At 40.1% G+C, this 25,865-nt stretch overlaps 1 protein-coding gene across 4 annotated transcripts in view; it reads left to right on the top strand.

The window, feature by feature from the left end:
* The window catches only part of LOC134358975 (exocyst complex component 6-like), a 194,539-nt gene that overhangs the window by 23,379 nt on the left and 145,295 nt on the right, over positions 1–25,865 (top strand). For all 4 annotated transcript variants that reach the window (XM_063071718.1, XM_063071716.1, XM_063071717.1 and 1 more), the window contains exons 2-4: positions 9,729–9,900; positions 18,030–18,077; positions 18,164–18,254. In XM_063071718.1, coding sequence (XP_062927788.1) covers positions 9,729–9,900; positions 18,030–18,077; positions 18,164–18,254 — 311 coding nt within the window. The remainder of the gene's footprint in view (positions 1–9,728; positions 9,901–18,029; positions 18,078–18,163; positions 18,255–25,865) is intronic.

Below are 25,865 nucleotides of genomic sequence, written 5' to 3'. Positions count from 1 at the left end.
GTCCAGGTGCTCCAAGGCTGAGTGGACAGCCAGTGAGATTGCATCCACTGTAGGCCTATTGTGCCAATGGGCAAATTATAGTAGTAGTAGTCATAGTCATACTTTATTGATCCTGGGGGAAATTGGTTTTCATTACAGTTACACCATAAATAATAATAAAACCATAAATAGTTAAATAGTAATATGTAAATTATGCCAGGAAATAAGTCCAGGACCTGCCTATTGGCTCAGGGTGTCTGACTCTCCAATGGAGGAGTTGTAAAGTTTGATGGCCACAGGCAGGAATGACTTCCTATGGCGCTCTGTGTTGCATCTCAGTGGAATGAGTCTCTGGCTGAATGTACTCCTGTGCCCACCCAGTACATTATGTATTGGATGGGAGACGTTGTCCAAGATGGCATGCAACTTGGACAGCATCCTCTTTTCACACACCACCGTGAGAGAGTCCAGTTCCATCCCCACAACATCACTGGCCTTACAAATGAGTTTGTTGATTCTGTTGGTGTCTGCTACCCTCAGCCTGCTGCCCCAGCACACAACAGCAAACATGATAGCACTGGCCACCACAGACTCGTAGAACATCCTCAGCATTGTGTGGCAGATGTTAAAGGACCTCATTCTCCTCAAGAAATAGAGATGGCTCTGACCCACCTTGTAGACAGCCTCAGTGGTCTTTGACCAGTCCAGTTTATTGTCAGTTCATATCCCCAGGTATTTGTAATCCTCCACCTTGTCCACACTGACCCCCTGGATGGAAACAGGGGTCACCGGTACCTTAGCTCTCCTCAGGTCTACCACCAGCTCCTTAGTCTTTTTCACATTAAGCTGCAGATAATTCTGCTCACACCATGTGACAAAGTTTCCTACCGTAGCCCTGTACTTAGCCCCATCTCCCTTGCTGATGCATCCAACAATGGCAGAGTCATCCGAAAACTTCTGAAGATGACAAGACTCTGTGCAGTAGTTGAAGTCCGAGGTGAAGAGAAAGGGAGACAAGACAGTCCCCTGTGGAGCACCAGTGCTGCTGATCACTCTGTCAGACACACAGTGTTGCAAGCACACGTACTGTGGTCTGCCAGTCAGGTAATCAAGAATCCATGACACAAGGGAAGCGTCCACCTGCATGACTGTCAGCTTCTCCCCCAGCAAAGCAGGGAAGATGGTGTTGAACGCACTGGAGAAGTAAAAAAAACATGACCCTCTCAGTGCTCGCTGGCTTGTCCAGGTGGGCGTAGACACGGTTCAGCAGGTAGATGATGGCATCCTCAACTCCTAGTCGGGGCTGGTAGGCAAACTGGAGGGGATCTAAGTGTGGCCTGACCATTGGCTGGAGCAGCTCCAGAACAAGTCTCTCTGTGGTCCAAATTGCAGGAGGTTCAGGTCCTTGCTTAGGCAGGGGTTGATTCTAGCCATGACCAACCTCTCAGAACACTTCAGTCACAGTAGATACAAGTACAGCTGGGCGATAGTTGAGGCAATTCGCCCCACTCCTGGGCACTGATATGATTGTTGACCTTGGAGCAGGTGGGAAACTCAGATTGCAGTAGTGAGAAGTTGATGATGTTCTTGAACACTCCTGCCAGATGGTTGGCACAGGATTTCAGTGCCCTACCAAGTACACCACCAGGGCCTGAGACCTCGTGAGTGTTCACCCTCTTGAAGGTTGTTCTGACATCGGCTTCTGAGGCAGATCACAGGGTCACCAGATGCTGCAGGGATTCACACGTACAACTTGGCACTGTTCACGTGATTTAGCTATAATGATTCTCTTCATGGCTGACAAGTCAATGGCATTGAAGACACACATTCAGAACTTTAGATGCATCTGTAAGAAAATGCTTATTGGTGTAGTCTGGATTTGGTATGTGAAAATCTGCTCTTTGGGGTCTAACTTAAGTGCTGACAAGGATCTAGGGCTTTGAGAAACGGCTGAGGCCGTGGCTCAGTTTTCAGAGATCTGTGAATGCATGTTCAAGGCACAGTGGGGCCAAAAGCAATTTTCATAATTTAAATGATCTTATGGATAGATGATGCAAAGAAAATTTCCAGCTATCCTCTCCACACGGTCAGCATCAAGTCTTCTCAACCTTTAAGAACTGTTGACCAGGAGGTTAATCAGTCACGTTAGTTGCCCTGCCTTAATGAGTATTTGGCCCATGCAGACCTCCTCACCTGCAGCAGAGGCCTGTTGGAATGGCTGTGTGGACTATTCCAGAAGCATCATCATGTGGGTAGAGTCCCCAGGACTGACTCTCCTGGCACTTTCTCCACCTGTTCATGGATTATAATGTTTTTGTTGCTTTACAAGGTAGATTAAATGTTTGTTTTTTTGGCATGTGGGTGCGAGTCTGTGCATGTGTGCGGCTGCATGTCCGTGCGTACGTCCATGATGATGGATTTTTCGTGGCTTTTTACAAGGCGCAGAGAGAGAGAGACTGTGTGGCGCACCACTCCTCTCACAGACATTTTCGCAGTATTTTCCCTTTATTTCACGTGGTCGAGTTGCGCTCTCGACACTCAACCCGGCACGGATGTAAAGCGTACTCGGGCAGACCTGACTAGTTTCAAACCCCGGAACCTCTGCTCCCGGGTCCAGCGCCGATGTTGTTGCGCCACCAGCCGGCCCAGATTAAATGTTAATCATTGAAACAGAGCAAATTTCCTTCTGCTTCCAAGCTCCACTCCCAAATTCCCTAATTTGTTTTCAGTTTTGGCCAGTTAACTCTGACCACTCAGGTGCCACCAGAAATTTTTAAAAGAAAAAAGGGACAACTATAAAATCACAAGGCTGTTACTAGTATTTAATAACTCAAAGCAAACTTGCTACCCCAGTATAATGCTAGTAAACTTATAGTTGCAAAGAACAGGTTAGACTTGAGAATTGACTCTTCAACTAGTGAACTTGGTTTTTCATGGAAATCATCACATAAATGAGATTTCTGATTCTCAAGGGACTAAATGAGAAAGTATTCCCCACTGGCTCAAGTATTTGCTATTTCCCCTCCCCTTGAAATTCCAAAAAGGGTCAGCACCATGCCTTATAAATGTGCAAATTGATAACATTACCCTAAATAGTATAGCGATTCAAAATCTTCTCTTGAAATTGGGGAAATTGTTAGAAATTTGTAACAGCAGCCGTTGTTGAATATTCTAAGGGAGCCCTCTAGTGGCAGTGAATTGAGGCACATACCTTTTAAAACTAATTGCAAACTAGTAGTAGTTATTAATATTTTAAAAATGCATATGTATTTATTTGTTTTATCTCTGAACAAAATTTAGTTTCTATTGGTGTTGATGCTGTTACATAGTAATTTTCTAACTGGATTTTTCATAATTTCAGTGTCAGATTCAAGTTAATTGAGACAAGTGTTCCTAATTATCTGAATGTTCAATAACTGTTTATTTGAATTTCGGAAATATTATTTCCTGATGTTCCTTCTGGCAGTTAACTTTGTAAATCCTTATTAAACATGGTACATTTGAACTTGCCCACTCATGTCACAGTGCAATCTTCATTTTTGTTCCATTAAGAAATTGTGATTATTATTATTAGTTTCTTCTGCTGTGTCTTGCATTGCACCATGTTGTTTTTAACCATAATGCTTGTATTATCATCCTAATCCAGTTTCTCTGCCAGGCCTCTGTTTCTGTACCTTGGTCCTGTTTTGTAATCCCATTAAGCTTTCTTGTGGTTTTGGTCTCTGTCACTCTAAGAGAAAGAGGAGACATTATAGATCAGAGAAAGGTACGAGATGGAATCAAAACTGAATTACTAAAGGGAATGCAATGTAAGCAACAGTGTTGGTTATTAAATTTAACCATGTGCAGTAATGTTTCATTGAGTAAAGTGAAGGGAAATGTGGGAGTGCAGAGAAAATAAAAAATTGCTGAAAGTTTAGCTCACCAGTGAGCAGAAGGAAATTTGAAGAGAATGGGGCAGAAAACAGGTACATAATGAAGAAAATAATTGAAAGCATTTTCAATTTCTTGCTTGAGATTCACAAAGGCCAGATGGCGCCAAGATCATGAATGAGAATGGTGGCTGCACTATATTGTGGGCAGGGATGTAAAATAGTTCTTGCAAGATTCTATCTTGTAAAAATGGTCTTTTTTATTGTAAATGCTGCTTATGATGTATGCCTGTGCTGCTGTAAGTACATTTTTCATTGCATGTGTGCTTACATATATTTGTGCACATGATAATAAACTTGACTTTATCTTGATCTTTTCAAATGGGGAACTCAATGTCCACTCAATTCTATTTGTTAATCTGCTGTTCTTTAACTTGGTCAAACATGGCATTCACTTTACAAGCTAATGCTGATGCCTTTTGTTAGCCAAGAATGTTCTGGATTCTGATATTTAATCCACTTTATAGATATTTGAAGTTGAATTCTAGGTCTCATTATCATGAGAAGACTTGCCTCCTCCATCTTAAAAATTGAAAACAATTCGTTTTGAATTTTTTGAGCTTTGCATTAAATTTGTGCATTTTAGAAATGCACTTAACATAAGCAATTATTCCTAGTACAATTTTTGTTTTAATTCCACATTAGTTAGTGTAATGTTTTAATCTGGTGATATCTTAATTCTGTTGTGTCAGATGTTTTAGTATTTAATACAAGGGCTTGTTTCAATTTGTTACATAGTGAGGAGGAGGTTGAAATCTTCGTGGTTTTCCAGTAGTTCAGAGACAAACCACGAACATTTACCGTAAAAATGTTATAAAACCTGGAACTGTTTATGTAGATTAAAACATTTTTTCTAAAATATTATCAACTAGGTTAGAGAAGGTATTACCTCAAATTATCTCTGTGGACTAAACTGGATTTATTAAAAATCGTTATTCATCTTTTAATATTAGGAGGTTAATGAATATTGTTTATACTCCTTCACTTAGTACTCCAGAATGTGTTATTTCATTAGATGCTGAGAAAGCTTTTGGTAGAGTTGAATGGCCATATTTATTTAGTGTGCTTGAGAAATTTAATTGTAGGCCGATATTTATATCTTGGATTAAATTGATATATCATATCCCTGTAGCTTCGGTTGGTACTAATAATCAAAGATCTCCCTTTTTTCGTCTATCTCGGAATACTAGGCAGGGATGCCCTCTTAGTCCATTATTATTTGATATTGCCCTTGAACCTTTAGCAATTGCTATCCAAGACTCACCTAACATTTTTGGTATTACCTGTAGAAATGAAATAAGTTATCATTATATGCAGATGATTTGTTATTATATATCCATTCCTGCTATTTTATCTTTGTTGGCTCAGTTTAGTAATTTTTCTGGTTATAAATTGAACCTTAATAAGAGCAAACTATTTCCCCTAAATATGCAGGTTCCTATTTATGGATGTTTACCATTTAAATTGGTTACTGACTTTTTTTTACATACTTAGGGGTTAAAATTATGAAAAAGCGTAAGGATTTATTTAAGGCTAATTTTTTACCTTTAATTGATCGGATTAAACTTTGGTTTACTAAATGGTCACCAATATCTCTGTCATTGATCGGTCGGACCTATGCTATTAAGATGATTATTTTGCCGAAAGTTTTATATTTATTTCAAGCGGTGCCAATTTTTATTCCGAAATCCTTTTTTGATAATGTTGATTCCAAAATTTCTTCATATATATGGACGAACAAAAATCTTCGGTTATTTAAAAGACATTTACAGAAATCTAAAAAGGAGAGTGGTTTAGCTTTGCGGAATTTTAGATTTTACTATTGGGCAATTAATATTCGATATTTAAAATTTTCGTTATGGGACTTGGATGTAACCAAGTCCACATTGGGTAAATCTTGAATGTAATTCTTTACAGGAGTTTTCATTGGGTTCTATTTTAGGGACTTCGCTTCCCTTTACTCTTTCTAAATTGTATAAACAAATGGATAACCCAATAGTAAAACGTACTTTACGTATATGTTTCAATTTCGAAAATTTTTTGGGTTGAATCAATTTATTTTAGCAAGTCCTATTATATCTAATTTCTTCTTTCAACCCTCTATTATGGATCAAGCATATCTGGCTTGGAAAACTAAAGGTATAGTACGATTTTGTGATCTATTTTTGGATAATAGTTTCATGTCCTTTGAACAATTGTCTAATGAGTATAACATGTCTAGATCCCTTTTTTTTAAGGTATTTACAGATTAGAAACTTTTTAAATACTGTTTCTCTTACCTTCCCAAATTTATATTCAACAGATAATTTGGAAAAAATTTTAGATTTAAATCCTTTTCAGAAAGGTGTGATAGCAGTTATTTATAATATAATTATGAAAATACATCCAGGCGTATCTAATAAAGTTAAGACTGATTGGGAAAGAGAACTCAAGATTATTTTACTGATTGAAAAATGGGAAAAATTCTTCAATTAGTTAATTCATCCTCTACATGTGCTAAACATGCGCTGATACAGTTTAAAGTAGTGCGTAGGGGTCATATGTCAAAGGATAAATTAGCTTGTTATTATTCTCATATAAATCCTGTACGTGATAGATGTCACTTTGAGATGGCTTCTTTAACTTGTATGTTTTGGTCGTGTTCTTTTTTGAAAAAATATTGGAAAGATATTTTTGATACTATTTCAACTGTTCTGAATATTGATTTACAACCTCACCCTATTACTGCAATTTTTGGGTTACCAATGATAGAATCAATTCATTTAACCTCTTCAGCTCGTCAGATGATTGCATTTCTTACATTAATGGCTAGAAAATCCATTTTGCTGAATTGGAAAGAGATTAATCCTCCCACCACATTTAATTGGTTCCCTCAAACTATGTTGTGTTTAAACTTAGTTTTCAGTTTGTGTTTAAACTGAAAAAATTAGAAGTGTTATTTATGCTCCCTCTATTAAATTCGAAAAGACTTGGAGGCCATTTATTCAACATTTCCATATGATGTAATTTGACCTTTACCAGACTTATTCAATTTCTTTTTAGTATATGTTGAGAGGAGCGGAGTCGATAACGCTAATGGTTCCTTTTTTTGATGTTACATAACAGCCCATGTCTTTCTTTTCTTGGTTTAGTTGATTAACACTGTTTAGGTTAGTTTTTCTTTTGTGGTATATTTTTATATATTTTTTCCTTTTTCATGATTTTTTCCCTTTTCTTTGTATATTATATTTGTATCCTGTATGATTGGGAGGTTTAATACCCATGTGTCAACTGGGTTTATATTTAACTATGTTAATTATAACAATGTAATCCCAATAACTTTGTATCAATACTACGGTATGTTTATCATTATGAAACCAATAAAAAGATTGAAAAAGAAAAGATGTTTTAGTAGTATTTAATACATGGGCTTGTTTCAATTTGTTACCTAGTGAGGGGAGGTTGAAATCATGGTGGTTTTCCAGTAGTTCAGAGACAAACCACTAACATTTACCCATATAAATGTAAGAAAACCTGAAACTGTTTATATCTACTAAACTTTCAATGTCATGAGCTGACAACCAATTTGTAGAAAATTTTGTATTACAAGTGTCTTCCAGCTTGCAGTGTGGGGGGAAAAGGGTTGCGTTCCTAGAAAAATTTCCATATTATGACTTTCTGTAAAGCAAATCTTTGTTCTCTACATATGTCAGTGTGAGTTTAAAAGTCAATTTTACTTACTTAAACAAATTCAGTGAATTTTGTTCTGTCAAAATTTGGTCAGTGATATGTGAATTCTGCAGGGACAAATCTTAGCTGCCTGTTTATATTTGCACAGTTTGTCTTTTGCACACTCATTGAACACCCAAGTTGGTGGCATCTTTCATTGATTCTATTATGGTTATTGCTATGGATCTGAGTATGCCCACAAGAAAATTTATCTCAGGGTTGTATATGGTGACATATGTGTACTTTGAAGCAGGGGAGATGAGGCTGAGTACAGGGCTACGGTAGGAAACTTTGTCACATGGTGTGTGCAGAATTATCTGCAGCTTAATATGAAAAAGACTAAGGAGCTGGTGGTAGACCTGAGGAGGGCTAAGGCACCGGTGACCCCTGTTTCCATCCAGGGGGTCAGTGTGGACATGGTGGAGGATTACAAATACCTGGGGATATGAACTGAGAATAAACTGGACTGGTCGAAGAACACTGAGGCTGTCTACAAGAAGAGTCAGAGCCGTCTCTGTTTCCTGAGGAGACTGAGGTCCTTTAACATCTGCCGGACGATGGTGAGGATGTTCTACGAGTCTGTGGTGGCCAGTGGTATCATGTTTGCTGTTGTGTGCTGGGGCAGCAGGCTGAGGGTAGCAGACACCAACAGAATCAGCAAACTCATGCGTAAGGCCAGTGATGTTGTGGGGATGGAACTGGACACTCTGACGGTGGTGTCTGAAAAGAGGATGCTGTCCAAGTTGCATGCCATCTTGGACAATGTCTCCCATCCACTACATAATGTGCTGGTTGGGCACAGGAGTACATTCAGCCAGAGACTCATTTCACCGCGATGCAACACTGAGCGTCATAGGAAGTCATTCCTGCCTGTGGCCATCAAACTTTACAACTCCTCCCTTGGAGGGTCAGACACCCTGAGCCAATAGGCTGGTCCTGGACTTATTTCCTGGCATAATTTACATATTACTATTTAATTATTTATGGTTTTATATTGATATATTTATACTCTATTCTTGGTTGGGGCAACTGTAACGAAAATCATTTTCCCTCAAGATTAATAAAGTATGACTATGATAATAACTTTGAATGTTGAACAGCTGTAACGCAGAGATGAGCTGTAATTTGATTTGCTTGTGGATCATGCAGGATCAAAGAGCCCATTCAGTCCAGTGTACATTGAGTACCTGCAAGACAGAAATGCAAATAATGCAGAAAAATCTTTCGTTTCACAGAAAAGTTTTACATTAATCATAATGCTTTAAATTTTTCTGTTCTTGACTTTGAAAAGCAATCAGGTATCTTAAGTTTTAACAGATGATGAAGCTGGTGTGGTGATTTTGTCATCTTTTGTGTTCTGTCAGCCAGAGGAAATTTGTGGACAAGTGAATGCATATTTGCTGCAGGGCTATTGGGGGGAATAAGCGGAGGGAGAATGGGACTGATGGACTAGCTTAACTGGGAGCTGGCATAAACTCAGTGAGATGAGTTGAGTCGTGTGTTGTAAGTATGCTGTAGTATGTTGCACTTTGAGAGTAATGTACAATAGTGTCAGATACTTTTGTATAGCCAGTTGGACTTTGGGGATGTGCACATGTAAGTGTTACAGTGTTTACCTCAACATCAAGTGTGGATGTTAACACTAAGATCTAGTCCAATAATTTGCATTTGGATCTTGAGTCATTATTTTGACATGGCAAGAGATGAGAGTTTCCATGCTAAAGCACTGGATTGCAAAAAATGATGCATTATGTTTTCACATTTTCATGTTGTCAATAATGTTTTTATGTTGGTGATTTTTAAAAAAAAATGTAAGTCTGTGTATAAATATGATATTGTAATTCTGAGGGACAGTGCATGCAATCTAAATGAATAGAATTGTGGTGTATTCTATGGGAACACTGCTGTAATGAAATTTTTCACTAGATGGCACCATGAACATTTGGAAAATCTGCCTCATTTTCTGGAGGAACTCTGGGTTTAACAGTATCTGTGGCAGAAAGGACCTGTCAACATTTTGGGGTCAAAACCCTGAACTAAAGTTACTGGTATTGTTCATTGTTGATGAAGAAAATATTATTTGTGACTGGTTTAAATTTCTCTCACTAGATCTGTATATGATGACCAACCCAATGCGCACAAACGGTTTATGGAAAAACTTGAGGCCCGCATTCGGAATCATGACCGAGAAATTGAAAAAATGTGCAATTTTCATCATCAAGGTTTTGTTGATGCTATAACTGAACTGCTTAAAGTGAGATCAAATGCCGGGAAGCTGAAGGTAAGAATATTTTTTTTTCAATTGAGAAAGACAAATAAAAAATTCAAATGCATTTTTGTTTAATGATGCTGTAAACCTTGTATCTAACATTACTTATTACTATCTACTTACAATTGTGAGTGCTAAACAGTCCACCTTCCAAAAAAAAGCTAATTTTCACTTTCATTTAAATTCTCCCAATAGCTTGCCTTTATTTTCCATTAGCTTCCCACACCCCCACAACCACCATCACCAGCACATCCACTACGATCCCTGTTTCAAATGAGTAGGGTTAGGGAAAACCTCAAGGCGTTCTACACATGTGAAGAACTAGAAGCGGACTAGAGTGAGGGTACTCACTCTAGATTAGAGATGAGAGGAAACGTGCCTGGAGTAGGAGGTAAGGGATGTTGTTAATGAATTCTTTGCTTCAGAATTCACCAGTAAGGGGGACCTTGATGAATGTGAGGTCATTGTAGAGCAGGCTAATGTGCTGGAACATGTTGAAGTTGAGAAAGAGGCTGAGTTGGAACTTTAGAAGAACATTAGGAGAGTTAACTCCCCAGGGCAAGATGGGATATACCCTCAGGTTATTAAAGAAAGCAAGGGAAGAGCTTGCTGAACTATTCATGTTTTATTTTGTATCCACTGGCCATAGGGGTAGTGCAAGATGACTGGAGGTTGGAAAATATTATTCTTTCTTTCAAGAAAGGTAATAGGGATAATCTGTAATTACGGTCCAATGATTCTTAAATCATTGGTGAGGAAACTATTAGAGAGGATTCTGAGAGACAGATTTACTACCATTTGGGGATAGTTAGCATGGCTTTGTGAGGGGCAAGTCGTGCCTTATGAGTCTGATTGATTTGGAGGAAGTGACAAAATGAATAGGAGGATAGGTGGATGTGGTGTGTGGATTTTAGTAAGGCATTCAACAATTTTCACCATAGTAGGTTCATTCAGAAAGTCAGGAGACATGGGATCTAGGGAAACTTGTATTTGGAAGTGGCTTACCCACAGAAGGCAGAGGGTGGCAGATTGAGCATTTTCTGCTTGGATGTTTGTGACTGGTGGTGTTCTGCAGAGATCTGTTCTGGGACCTCTTGTCTTTGTGATTTTTTTTTAAATGAATTATTTTAGATGTGGAAGTTTGCAGATGGCAGAAATTGGTGATGATGTGGATAGTGTAGGAGGTTATTGTATGTTGCAATGGAGCATTGATGAGATGCAGACCTGGGCTGAGAAGTGGTAGATGGAGTTGAATACAAAACTGAAGTTGATGCACTTTGAAGATTGAACTTGATGGCAGAGTACAAAGTTAATTGCAAGATGCTTAGCGGCTTGGAGGAACAGAGAGATCTTGGGGTTCACATCCATAGATCCCTTACATGCAAATTGATGGGGTGAGAGTATTGTGTTCAGTTCTGGTCATCTCATTATCGGAAGGATTTGGAAGCTTTAGAGAAGGTGCAGAGATTTACCAGGATGCTGTCTAGTTTAGAGAACATATCTTGTGAGGAAAGGTTGAATGAGCTAAGGCTTTTCTCTTTGGTGTGAAGGAGGATGAGAGGAGACTGAACAGGTGAGTGCATAAGATGATAAAAGGGAAAGATAGACAGCCAGTGCCTTTTTCCCAGACAGTAATGGCCAGTACGAAAGTACATACTTTAAAGGTGATTACAGAACAGTATGGGGGGGTGGGTGGGGGGAGAAGACAGGAGGTAGGTGTTTTAGAGTTGTATGTGTGTGGAGGACATGGCTAGAGCAGGTGGTAGAGGTAGATACATTAGGGACATTTAAGAGACTCTTGGATAGATATGTGGATGAAAGAAAAATGGATGGCTGTGTGAAAGGGAAGGGTTAGATTGATTTTGGAGTAGGTGAAAAGGTTGGCACAGCATCATGGGTTGAAGGGCCTGTTTTTTGCCATACTGTTCTATGTTCAAACTTGCCATCAGTCTCTCTTCAAAAGTCCAAAGCTTAACTCTTATTTTCTTGCAAATTACACTGGGCAACAAATTTTTTCGCAAGTTTTGCTTCCTCAGATTTTTTTGTTTATGATAGACCACTTGAAGCTGAACACAATATAATTTCAGACTATTTGTATCTCGTAGGAATTTGGAGAAACAAGAAATTTTATTGAATATAATGTGCTTAATTGCATAATGGTGCTGATACTTTGCAATTGTTCAACTAAGCTAAAAATGTTTTGATTTTCATTTTTTCTCGGTGTTTGAATCTTCTCGTTTAAGTGTCCAACAATAATCAGACAGGATTGATGGATTCCAGTTGCCCTGATACACTTTGTGACCACAATGTCCTGGTGAAACCTTTCACCATGCTTGTAACTGGTTGTGCCAAGATTTGCAGGGAAGAACTCTAAATGGGAATACAGAAAATCTTGAGTGACATGTTGGACTTCATAGTTTTGTATGCAGCTGCATATAGTTTGGTGCTCTGTAGTTGCTAAAAAAAATTTCAACAGCATCCTTGGATGTTTTCCATGGGATTTTTCTCTGGTCCCACTAAAGTACTTTGAATTGCCTGTCACTGATGACCTATTTGATTTCTAGACCAACAAAAATACCTTCCTTAAGCTTGGCATCTGTTATTCTGATCAGCTATGAATTGCAATGTCAAATGTAGACAATTTTTAAAAAAAGTGTGTGATAGGGAAATTTCATGATGATTTTCATTATCAGCAGTCGAAAATCCATAAGATATCTCAAAAGTATTCAGAAAGCAAATTCTTTGTTGTCCAGTGTTATTGCTCTATCTGCAGTATATCTGCAAAGTCTCTGATTTCCTCCAAATCTTTATCCACTTTTCTTGAAATGTTATTTTTGAATTCCTTCAGTCAGGTTTTGACCTCTGCTAATGTCTCAGTAACTACTGTCATCCTTTTGTGACAGTCCTGCGTGAAAGGTCTTGGTCTGAAATGTCGACTGTACACTTTTTTTTCCCCCACAGATGCTGCCTGGCCTGCTGAGTTCTTCCAGCAGTTTGTGTTTGTTGCTTGCCTTTCCAGCATCTGCAGATTTTCTCTTATTTGTGATCAAAGTTGTTTTTCCTTTTTGATTTGTCTATAGTCTATGATGTGGTGGACAATACTGTCATCTTTTGATGCCTTTCCATCTGCATTTTAACTGGCACCAACCTACAAATCAAAAAGCATGGCTTTAGTTGCCATTCTGAGGGTTGAGGGCATCTTGCTTTACATCAGCGGTCCCCAACCACTGGGCCACGGACTGGTACCGGGCCGCAAAGCATGTGCTACCGGGCCACGAGGAAACGATATGATTTGGTGATAGGAGTCAGCTGCACCTTTCCTCATTCCTTGTCATGCCCACTGTTGAGCCATTACGCATGTGAGGTCATCCATGTCAGCGCGGGAAGAAGATCAACTCCTTGAGCTTGCAAATGTTGGCGGGCTGAAAAGTATGTTTGACATACCATCTCTGCCGGCATTCTGGATCTCAAAGTCAAGGCTAAATATCCTGAGATAGCCACAAAAGCACTGAAAACGTTGCTTCCATTTCCAACATATCTCTGCAATGAATGCAACGAAAACCAAATTGCGTAATAGCCTGGACATAAGGAGCCCCGTTCGAGTATCGCTGTCTCCCATCACCCCCCGATGGGACCATCTTGTTGCAGGGAAACAAGCATTCAGCCCAGGGCGCCCACTGATTCAGCGATATTGGTGTGTTGCAATGATTTTATATGTTCATACGGGGAAAATATGTGTTGTGTGTTTAATATCCAAACGTTACTTAAAATGTTATGATACTATTGACTTATATAACCATATAACAATTACAGCACGGAAACAGGCCACCTCTGCCCTTCTAATCTGTGCTGAACACTACTCTCACCTAGTCCCACCGACCTGCACTCAGCCCATAACCCTCCATTCCTTTCCTGTCCATATACCTATCCAATTTTTCTTTAAATAATATTGAACCTGCCTCTACTACTTCTACTGGAAGTTCGTTCAACACTTACTTCAGGCTCCCCTGTCCTCCCCTGATAATTGACTTATCACTATATTCATGCGAGGAAAATATGCGCTGTGTGTTTAATATTAAATTTGTTAGATAAACCCTTTTAGAAACGAAATTGAGTGTATTAGCCACTTATCACCTATATTCCGGTCATGATTAACACCCCCACCCCCCCAACAGAATCACCAAAAACAAGTTGTAGAAAAAATCGGCACGCATACGCGTGCACAAAGCACACATGCGCACTGATGCCCGTGCAAGGCTTCATGGTCATTGTAGTCTCTCTGTGTAAGCAATGTATTTGGCTCTACTCTTGCTCGTTGGCAACCCTAACCCCCCCTGGGTCGTCTGGTCCGCAAGAATATTGTCAATATGAAACCGGTCCGCAGTGCAAAAAAGGTTGGGGACCCCTGCTTTACATTACCAGCACCTCCCTTTATCCTTCCACTGAATTATCTGACCGCTTCTATAAACTCCCTGCTAGATGGGCGGAATTTTCCTTCAGTTTGTTGCTGGAATTTTCAAAAGCTGTCTCCGAATCATTGACTTCATTCCTTTCCCTGGCACTATTTAAAAAAAAATATTGAACCTGACTGTTCACAACATTGCTGTCACATTTTGACCTTTGAAGTCCACATAACACATGGGAAGTTGTCAGCTATTGTTGCTTTTGAATCGGCCTTGAACTTCACCTCTGCCTCAAATCACTGGCAAAGTTCTCAAAGAAGAAGGTGACGGTGATCACACTTGATTGAATGTGGTCATCTACAAACGTTTGTAATATGCTACCATTTGTGATCTAACTTACACTGATTTGCTCAATTTTAAGTTTTTTTCCCCTCAGAAGCTATCCCTGTTTTTGCATCTGTATCCCAGTAATCTTCCAAATGCCTTGCACTTCAATCATCCTTGTATGCATTCACGTTCTGTTGCCAGCTGATGTCCAAATCTTAATATCTAAAATGTTCTGACAAAACTGCTTCTACCCCACCCTGTACTCCTTTTAAATGTGAACTTTTCCCAACTTCTTGCTAATTTACCCAAAATAACTTTTGTACAGTGGCATTATTTGAGAATACTAGTAGAACTAAATAATATTTTACCATGTTAATTACACTATAAAACAAGGTGATGTTGATTTTGGGAGAAATTGTGCTTTTTATATCAGTTATTATAGATTTGGCAAGCTTTGGTCTCCTAATTTAGAAAACTGTCTTGGAAATGTCAAACAATGATTCATTACATTTATAATTATTATAAAGGAAATAGTTTTTAGGAGGTTCGATAAACTTGATGTTATTTTTTGAGATGCCCATAAATGATCTGTTCAGAGTTTAAAGTTCCAAGTTAAGATGGTCCCATTAAGGGGCAACTGTTGCATGCAGTTCTGATGGGAATCATCAAATAATCCCGTTCAGGATTACTACAGCTGAAATCCATGGGCACAGCTTGCTTACCTCAGTAAGGAACATAGTTTTTAGAATACTTCTATATATAAAAAAAATCTATTGATACTCAAAATCAACAAACCTTGGATGGCAGACATGGGTCGCGAGTGCAGTTCACCTTTCTTTTTAAAAAAAAAAGAGAACACACGAGTGGGGGTGGTGGGGCAGTCTGCAAGTACAATTGAAATGCAGAGGCTTTAAATCCCCACTCTTGACTATCTTGCTGGTGAATGTACAGTCTCTGGGAAATTGAAGACCTTGGCAAGGTTGCTGTACCAGAGGGACATCAGGGTTGCTGCATACCTTCTCATGGAAACATTGTTATCCCCCACCATTTCGGACGCAGCACTACAGCTCGATGGCTTCACAATTCTCTACAAAGGCAGAACAGCTGAAGGCAGAGGACATGGAGTATGCTTTATGATTAGCTCATGGTACATAAATGTGATGGTTCTAGTGGTCAGCTGTCACACAGGCACTGGAAGAACTGAGGAATGTAATCAGCAGGCATAAAACTGTGCACCCTGATGCCTTCCATATCATTGCATGAGACTTCAACTAGGCCACCTTGAAGTCTCTGAACAGCTATCACCAACATATCACCTGTGGAACCTGAGGAGCTAACGCTTGACCACCGTTATACCACCATCAAGAATGCTTACCATGCCGCCTCACATGCACACTTTGGAAAGTCCGATCATCTGGCTGTAATTCCACTCCCTGTATATAGGCAGAGACTAAGGATCACAGCATCAGTGGTGAGGACTGAGAAGTTATGTTCAAGGGAGAAGGTGAAGTGCTTACAGGACTGCTTTGCGTTGGTGGACTGGACAATATTCAGGGCTTCATCTTTGAGTCTGAATACGCCACAGTTATCACTAGCTTCATGAAGACTTGTCTGGATGAATGTGTGCCTTTGAGAACAGACTGGACACACCCACACCAAAAGTTATGAATGAGCCAGGAGATTTGGTCTGCTAAGGACTAGATCTGTGGCATTCAGGACAGAGGATCCAGCAATGTACGTCCAGGTACGACCCATGGAAGGCGATTTTAAGGGTGAGAAAACAATTCTGATTGAGGTTAGAATCAGATGTAGCTCTTGGAGTGTTACCAGTACTCAAGAAAGGCAGGGCGAGTTGCCTCAACAACTGTCGCCCAGTTGCATGCACATCTGCTGTGATGAGGTACTTTGAGAGGTAGTCATGGCTAGAATCAACCTTTACCTAAGCCAGGACCTGGACCTGCAATGTACCTATTGCCGCAATAGGTCTGTAATGGATACAATCTCACTGGCTCTCCACTTGGCCTTGGATCATCCGGGCAATAGCAATACCTACGTCAGGCTGCTGTTGACTGCAGCTCAGCGTTCCAACACAATCATACCCTCAATTCTTATCAATAAGCTCCATAAACTGGGCCTCTGCATCTGGATCTTTCACTTCCTCGCCTAGAGATCACAGTCTGTGTGGATCGGAAATAATATCTCCTTCTCACTGACAATCAACACTAGTGCATCTTAAGGTTGTGTGCTTAGCCCACTGCTCTATTCTGTCTACACCAATAATTGTGTGGCTAGATACAGCTCAAAGGATAAATTTGCTAATGACACAAATATTGTTGGCAGGATTTCAGATGATGAAATGTACAGGATCAAGATGGGTCAGTTCATTGGTATTGCAGTAACAACCTTGCATTCAATATTAGTAAAACCAAGGAATTGATTGTGGACTTCATGAATGGGAAGTTGAGGGACCATACACCAGTCCTCATAGAGAGATCAAAAGTAGAAAGGCTGAGCAGTTTTCAAGTTCCTGGGTGTCAGCATCTGAGGATATATCCTGGGCGCATCATATTGATGCAATTACAGAGAAGGCATAACAGGCTATATCTCATTAGGAGTTTGAGGAGAATTGGTATGTCACCAAAGAAACTTGCAAATTTCTACTGACATACTATGGAAAGCATTCTAACTGCTGCATGGCTATTTGGTATGGAGGGGCCACTGCTGGGGATTGGAAAAAGCTGCAGAAAGTTGTAAACTCTGCCAGCTCTGTCATGGGCATTAGCCTGCCCGGCATCCATCATTACCTGATTTTGAGTTTATCTTGGACACCAAAGAAGGCATGCAAAAAATTGCACCCGTGTGTCACATAATGCTATTTTTATTTTGTTCCTTGTGATTTAGTTTAGGTACCGCTGACACAACATGTTTGTGTCTGTAAATTTAAATCTGTAAAGCCATTCTAGCATCTTAAATGCAGATGTTGATTTACAGCAGCTTAAAAGAATGAATTGTTTAATACTTGTGATTGCAAGGACAAGTTTGTATCTGGACACCCAATAAAAAATGAGAACTAAGTTTTTGGAACACTGTTGTAGTGAAGTGGACAGTGAAATCCTGATAACAATATTGAACTCTGAAATGAAGCTGAATGCTTGCTGTTCTAAGAATTAATGATGAAAAATGAATTTGAATGTGATGATTTAATAAGTGTTCATGTGTGAAAAGATTGGCATCATACCCGCTTGCATTGGCTTGAAGTTCTGTTGCAATTTGCTGGGTACTTTATTTCTTATTGTCAGAAGTTTTTCAAATTGGATCTTTCAGTGAGTTTTCTAATATAATTTTTAAACTTAATACTTTAAAATGTTAGATTTCATTCAGCATTTAATTTCTAGTTGTGGTTCTTTATAGGATCAGGTAACTGACACAAATCACCGACTTCAGGATGCAGGGAAAGAGGTAAGAATTAATATGTTTATGCTTACATTTACTGCCAGTTGTACAAATGTACCAATAATGTGGAATGTGGCTTTTATTATTTTTAGGTGATTAACCAAAGTGAAGAGGTAATCCGATGTAGGGTACATCAGAGGAACATTGCTATTACAGTTGAGAAGCTTCAACTTTGTCTTCCTGGTAAGCAAGACTAATTGCGAAATGCAGTTAAGTTCCACAAAGGTGTAATCCATTGGCTTGAAGTCATCGGCTTAACATACCTGGAACATCTTCTGAAAATTACTAAATATAGTGAATTAATACTGCTCATCCAACAAGGAGCTGTACTTGAAAGACTGATATTGGATTGTACAGTGGTGCTGATTTTCTAATTGTAGCATTTTGCAGTAAGGATTTGGTTAAATTGCCTGGTTTATACAAGTGTTCCAGCTCATTGAAGCCTCCTTATAGCTTGATAGCAGTGACTCCTATTTCCCCAATACCTTCCCAAATTTGTGATTGAATTCATTCTGTAATGATTTAAAGAAAAATGCACTTGTATGTCAATTAGAAGTTAGTTTTTCATGTGATCAATCTGAAATTTGGTTACTTCCTATTATGCAAAATTATTTGCACTTAGGAATTTGACTTGTAGCTGGAGCTGAAGAAAGCAAATTTAAATACTATTTAAATGTACAATTGGTAATTTGTGTACTAGGGCTAGAAATTATTTGTGTATTACTAAAAATCCTAAAGGTGCATAGTCTTAAAGTCTTATCAGTAAATGCTTCAATGTAGTATTTATCCAGGTTTTTTCCCCCCTTGGTCTCTTTTTAGAGGGTTCCTTTAAAAAGGAATCTTGGAAATGCATAGGCTCAGAAAACTGCTTGAACATAAAACATCAAGTCAGAAAATTATCCTTCAAATCTGAGTGCACGTAATTTGACTCTGATCAAAGCTAAGTGGAATGTAGTTCCTTTTGTCTTTCCTTATTGCAAGGATTATCTGTGAAAGAAAATTTGAGCACTCAAAAATCTTGTAAATGTACTCAGAACTTTGAAGGCACATAATTAGTCTGGAGGCAGATTCATGTGGTATCTAATATTTTATTCTTTTCTAAAAGGAAAGAATGTAAGTATAACTAAGATTCATTTGTCTTCAAACTCATTATAGAATACTGAAATTAATTAGTAATATTGATGACTATCTTCACTAATTGATTGAGAAAGTGAATCGATGAAGAAATTAGTATTCACCCCCCTGTATTTGTCAACATGGAATGGAGAGAGAGTTTGGAAATCTGGCAGGAGCAAAGAATGTTGGGAATGGCGAGTGCGGAGCTCCGTAGGAGGGATGCGGGACAGGTGGCAGAGGAGTGCCGGGGAGGGTTGGCGCAGGTGCGGATACCCAGCCCTGAGACACCAGACAAGATCATTTGATTCCAAATAATTGGTTTATTGATCATTACAGAATGCTTCTTTGGTGCTTCCCACTCCCTCCTCTCCCTCCTCCCCTTTTCCCAACCATGGTTCCCCTTTCTCTGTCCCCTTCCCACTCTGTCCACAGTAGGAAACCTATGTCAGAACTGGGTTTATCATCACTCACATATGTCATGAAATTTGCAGCAGTTCAGTGCAGTATGAAAAATTAGTATAGTACTATGCAAAAGTCTTAGGCACTCTGGCTATAGATATGTGCTAAGACTTTTGTACAGTACTATATAATGAAATGCTGGTGGCGTAGTAGCATCAGTGTCAGACTTTGGAGTGAAGGCTCCCGAGTTCGAACCCAGTTGGCTCCCCAGGCACGCTTTCCATCCGTGCCAGGTTGAGCGTCGAGCTAGCAACTCGACCTCGTAAAAAAGAAATTGCCTGCTACAGAAACATCAACAGCAAAAAGTTGATGGCCTATGCTCTCTTGTGAGTTTAAAAGGCAATTTTCTTCCTTTCCTACATAATGAAATACAGTACAAAGAGAATCTTTTGTATTTTGTAAACTTTTTTGCATCTGTCTTTATTCCATCTGCGTAGCAACAAAGGTTACGTGCATGGGAGCGTTTTGGTTACTGTGGAGTCACGCACCTGTACAGTTTAGAGGGACAGTGGCTCAGTCATTCTTGCCAGTTTGATGTTGACTTTTATACATATTCTGTTTGCTACAAGGTGGTTTCATTTACAATGGGAACACACGGAAAATTGACAGAATGACTGTTTGTTGACACTCACAAAAGTGAGCTTTCTGTTCCCAACTGCTCCCAGTTTCAACTTCCAGTGTTCTTCCAAAGAGGCTCAAAGAACAGCAGTTCACTTTTTGAGTTGACATTTTTCAGTTTCTCTGGCTCAGGATTACAAGCTTTTTTTGGATAATATTTTTGATGTTCCCTTTAATTTCTCCTCCAGATCCATCTTTCATGATGTGTCCCTTTCCGATTCTTCATTTGCATGTAACATCAATTTGCATTGTATCATGAGACATTATTTCTTTTTCCTTCTCCATCTTTTCTCAGAGCCTTAAACATCTGTTGGAACAACTCTTGGTTGAGCAGCATTGGGGTGAGGGATGACAAAGACTGTGTCCTTAGAATTATAAGATCTGTTTTCTCTAGTTTTTCTAGTTCTGATAAAAGATGACGAACCAAAATGAATCTCCTGATTCTTCTTTTCTGAATTGACTTCAGGCTTTCAGCATCTGTAGATTTTGTTTTACTAGGGAAGTTGATAGGGTAGCGTGAAGTATTCAGTGTGAAGCACTTGTTGAGTGGGATTTCTAATTTTCAGAAATGCACTAAGGACTTCACAGTGATACTAAAGTATAAGGGATAGACAATCCAAAGAACTCAAATGCAAAAGTGTGTGCGACAGGCAGCATCTGGATAAATTAATGGTGTGAAACTGGATACAGGTAAGTATAAAGTAAGGCACATCAGATGAAATTTAACACTCATTGGATTTGTGATGTAGCTGAAATCCATTCAAAAATAAAGTTAGAAAGGATAGAACATAGAAAACCAACAGCACAATACAGGCCCTTCGGCCCACAAAGTGTGCCGAACATGTCCTTACCTGAGAAATTACCTAGGGTTACCCATAGCCCTCTATTTTTCTGAGCTCCATATACCTGTCCAGGAGTCTCTTAAAAGACCCTATCGTATCCGCCTCCACAACAGTCACCGGCAGCCCATTCCACGCACTCACCACTCTCTTATGTTTTTTAAAAAAAAAACTTGCCCCTGACATCTCCTCTGTACCTACTTCCAAGCACCTTAAAACTGTGCCCTCTCGTGCTAGCCATTTCAGCCTTCTGAAAAAGCCTCTGACTTTCCACATGATCAATGCCTCTCATCATTTTATACATCTCTATCAGGTCACCTCTCATCCTCTGTCGCTCCAAGGAGAAAAGGCCGAGTTCACTCAACCTATTCTCATAAGGCATGGTCCCCAATCCAGGCAACATCTTTGTAAATCTCCTCTGCACCCTTTCTATGGTTTCCACATCCATCTTTTTGTGAGGCGACCAGAACTGAGCACAGTACTCCAAGTGGGGTCTGACCAGGGTCCCATATAGCTGCAACATTACCTCTTGGCTCCTAAACTCACACTTATCTAGGTTGAACTCCATCTGTCACTTCTCAGCCCAGTTTTGCATCCTATCAATGTCCCACTGTAACCTCTGACAGCCCTTCACACTATCCACAACACCTCCAACCTTTGTGTCATCAGCAAGTTTACTAACCCATCTCTCCACTTCTTCATCCAGGTCACTTACAAAAATCACAAAGAGAAGGGGTCCCAAAACTGATCCCTGAGGCACACCACTGGTGACTGACTACAGAATGTGACCCGTCTACAACCACTCTGCCTTCTGTGGGCAAGCCAGTTCTGGATCCACAAAGCAATGTCCCCTAGGATCCCATGCCTCCTTATTTTCACAATAAGCCTTGCATGGGGTACCTTGTCAAATGCCTAGCTGAAATCCATATACACTATATCTGCTGCTCTACCTTCATCAACGTGTTTAGTCACATCCTCAAAAAATTCAGTCAGGATCGTAAGGCATGACCTGCCTTTTACAAAGCCATGCTGACTATTCCTAATCATATTATACCTCTCCAGGATCTTCTCGATCAACTTACCAACCACTGAAGTAAGACTCACTGGTCTATAATTTCTTGGGCTATCTCTACTCCCTTTCTTGAATAATGGAACAAGATCCGCAACCCTCCAATCCTCCGGAACCTCTCAGGTCCCCATTAATGATGCAAAGATTATCGCCAGAGGCTCAGCAGTCTCCTTCCTCACCTCCCACAGTAGCCTGGGGTACATCTCGTCCGGTCTTGGTGACTTATCCAACTTGATGCTTTCCAAAAGCTCCTGCACATCCTCTTTCTTAATATCTACATGCTTAAGTTTTTCAGTCCGCTGTAAGTCAGCTCTCCAATCGCCAAGATTTTTTTTCCGTAGTGAATACTGAAATAAAGTATTCATTAAATACCTCTGCTGTCTTCTCTGGTTCTATACACACTTTTCCACTGTCACACTTGATTGGTCCTATTCTCTCACGCCTTATCCTCTTGCTCTTCACATACTTGTAGAATGCCTTGGGGTGTTCCTTAATCCTGTCCGCCAGGGCCTTCTCATGGCCCCTTCTGGCTCTCCTAATTTCTTTCCTAAGCTCCTTCCTGCTAGCCTTATAATCTTCTAGATCTCTATCATTACCTAGCTTTTTGAACCTCTGTAAGCTCTTCTTTTCTTCTTGACTAGATTTACAACAGACTTGTACACCAGGGTTCCTGTACCCTACCATCCTTTCCCTGTCTCATTGGAAAGTACCTATGCAGAATGCCACGCAAATATCCCTTGAATATTTGCCACATTTCTTCTGTACATTTTCCTGAGAACATCTGTTCCCAATTTATGCTTCCAAGTTCCTGCCTGATAGCCTCTTATTTCCCCTTACTCCAATTAAACGTTTTTCTAACTTGTCTGTTCCTATCCCTCTCCAATGCTATGGTAAAGAAGATAGAATTGTGAACACTATCTCCAAAATACTCTCTCACTGAGAGATCTGACACCTGACCAGGTTCATTTCCCAACACTAGATCAAGTACATCCTCTCCTCTTACAGGCTTATCTACATATTGTGTCAAGAAACCTTCTTGAACACGCCTAACAAACTCCACCCCATCTAAACCCCTTGCTCTAGGGACATACCAATCGATATTTGGGAAATTTAAAATATCCTGCCACCACAACAACCCTGTTATTGTTGCACCTTTCCAGAATCTGTCTCCCTATCTGCTCCTCGATGTCCCTGTTACTATTGGGTGGTCTGTATTTAAAAAGGAAAAAACACCCAGTAGAGTTATTGACCCCTTTCTGTTCCTAACTTCCACCCACAGAGACTCCGCAGACAATCCCTCCATGTCTTGCTGCTTTTCTGTAGCCACGACGCTATCTCTGGTCAACAGTGTCACGCCCCCACCTCTTTTTACCTCCTTCCCTGTCCTTTCTGAAACACCTAAGCCTGGCACTCGAAATAACTATTCCTGCCCCTGAGCCATCCAAGTCTCTGAAATGGCCAGAACATCATAGCTCCAAGTACTGATCCACGCTCTAAGCTCATTGGCTTTGTTCATAATACTCCTTGCATTAAAATAGACACATCTCAATCCATCGGTCTGAGCGTGTCCCTTTCTATCACCTGTCTATCTTCCCTCTCGCACTGTCTCCAAGCTTTCTCTATTTGTGATTATTTTTTTTTACTTTGATAGATGTATATAGTTTGGTGTTGCTAATTTCCATGTTTTAACTTTAATTTCTCCATACAGGATGTAAAAGCACAATTGGGTCATTTGGCCCATCAAATCTGCTCTGCCATTCAATAAATTCCTTTTAAACCCATTCCCTGCTGCCTTCCGATAACCTTTAGCCCCTTTACCAGTCAAGAACGTATCAATCTCTGCCTTAAGTGCATCAAATAGCTTGGCTTCCACAGTCCTCTGTTAATGAATCCCAAAGTTCACCCCATTTTCACTGAAAAAAATCCCTCATGTCTGTTTTAAAGGGCTATCCCTTCTGATGTTGAGCCCTCAGATCCTAAACACTCCTGATGGAAATACCCTCTGCATGTCCACTTCATCTTGTAGGTTTCTTTGAGCTCTCCCCATTCTTATGAACTCCAAGTACAGGCTCCGAAACATCAATGCCTAGTGTGGCAAGGATGGACCTGTCCATGTGAAAGCTTGTGCAGAATAAATAGCCGACCCCACTGAGCTCACAAATCAAGACCTGACTCAACCTCATTGGAGTACCTGCTTCAGAGACTTGGTGCTGCGGACGTACTGAAATACAATCACAATTAGCCTGTCTCAACCTACCCAGAGGCCCAGCCATTGGAACCTGCATGAATAGAGTCCAAGCAAATATCCAAACTCCTAGACCTTGAAATCCACACCTTCCTTTGCAACTGAGTCATTGACTTTGAGGAACATGCTACAATCAGTAAGGATAGGCAGCAGCACCTCTACCATGATTATTGTCAACACTGATGCCACAAGGTTTTGTTCTGAACCCCCAACTTTATTCCCTAGGCACTCATGACTGTTTGGTCAGATTCTGCTAGTCTGTGGATGATACCACCATAGTGGGCTGTATCTCAAGTTCAAATTCAATTTTCAGTCAACCATACATGAACACCCATGAAACAGTGTCACTCTGAGGTCATGGAGAAAAACACAGTCCCAACAGTCGTAGCACATAAGTTAGTGAAATAGTCACAAAAAATACATGGTCCAAGTCCCTGAGTCCATGAATGTTGCAGCAGTCTGTGGCCAAACACAGTCCAGCTTGTTTTCTGCTGAGGGAACACTTGGGGAGGGGAGGTGGAGTGGGGGCAGCACTAACTCCAACTCCTGGGTGGCTGCAAACAGGTGACACCGCGGCTTGAGGCCTAGTCCTTGCTATGACAAGAGGCCACATAGCTCCCTCTGCGGTCCTCCTCAACCATTCGCGATAAACCAATGAGTTGAACTTGCCACATTCCACACCACAAGATCTTGTGATCACAAGAAAAGTGACCAAAACTATCACTTGCCATTAAACTGCACACCTCCCTTGTGCACTGAGGCAGCATCATGGTCCGCACCAAGTCCAGCTCCTTTAGTTTCTCTGCCAACAGGAACTCACTGTCGGGCATACAGGAGTACTTTAAGATCTTAATGTGCAGCAGGGTCTTAAAATTTTTATTCTTTTCTTAAAAAATTAAAAAGACAATAACTCTGGTTGGCCTGGTAGAAGCTATGCATCCGAAGTGCCGTCATCTTATCTCAAGTAATGAGTCAGTGTATAGGAAGGAGATGGAGAGCCTAGTGATGTGTCATGACAAAAACCTATTTCCCCCAATGTCAGCAAAACAGATTTGACTTCAGAAAGGACGGCAGTGCACATGCTCCCATTTTACATCAGTGGTGTTGCTGTCAAGATGGTTGCAAGTTTGAAGTTCCTAGGAATGACATTTACCAATGGCCTTTTCTGTTTGAACTACATTGTTACCATGGCCAAGGAAGCTAGCAAAGCCTCAATTTCCAAAGGTGGCTAAAGAACTTTTAGTATGTCCTCTTTGACCCTTATCAATTTTTATCCTTGGAACAGCAAGTGGTAAACTCCATTTCCAAAATGCTGACGTTAAAGGAATTTGAATTGTTAGTTCTGGTTGATAAGACAAACCGGCCACTCAAAAATGCTGCAATACAATCCTAATTCCTCATGTTAGAAAATGGGTAATTTTTTTGTTTTAAGTCACCTCCTCTCTAGG

Source organism: Mobula hypostoma, chromosome 19, assembly GCF_963921235.1.
Source record: "Mobula hypostoma chromosome 19, sMobHyp1.1, whole genome shotgun sequence".
In the NCBI taxonomy this organism is placed as follows: domain Eukaryota; kingdom Metazoa; phylum Chordata; class Chondrichthyes; order Myliobatiformes; family Myliobatidae; genus Mobula; species Mobula hypostoma.
The sequence above is the reverse complement of the archived record's forward strand: the minus strand, read 5'-3'. Positions and strand labels throughout refer to the sequence as shown.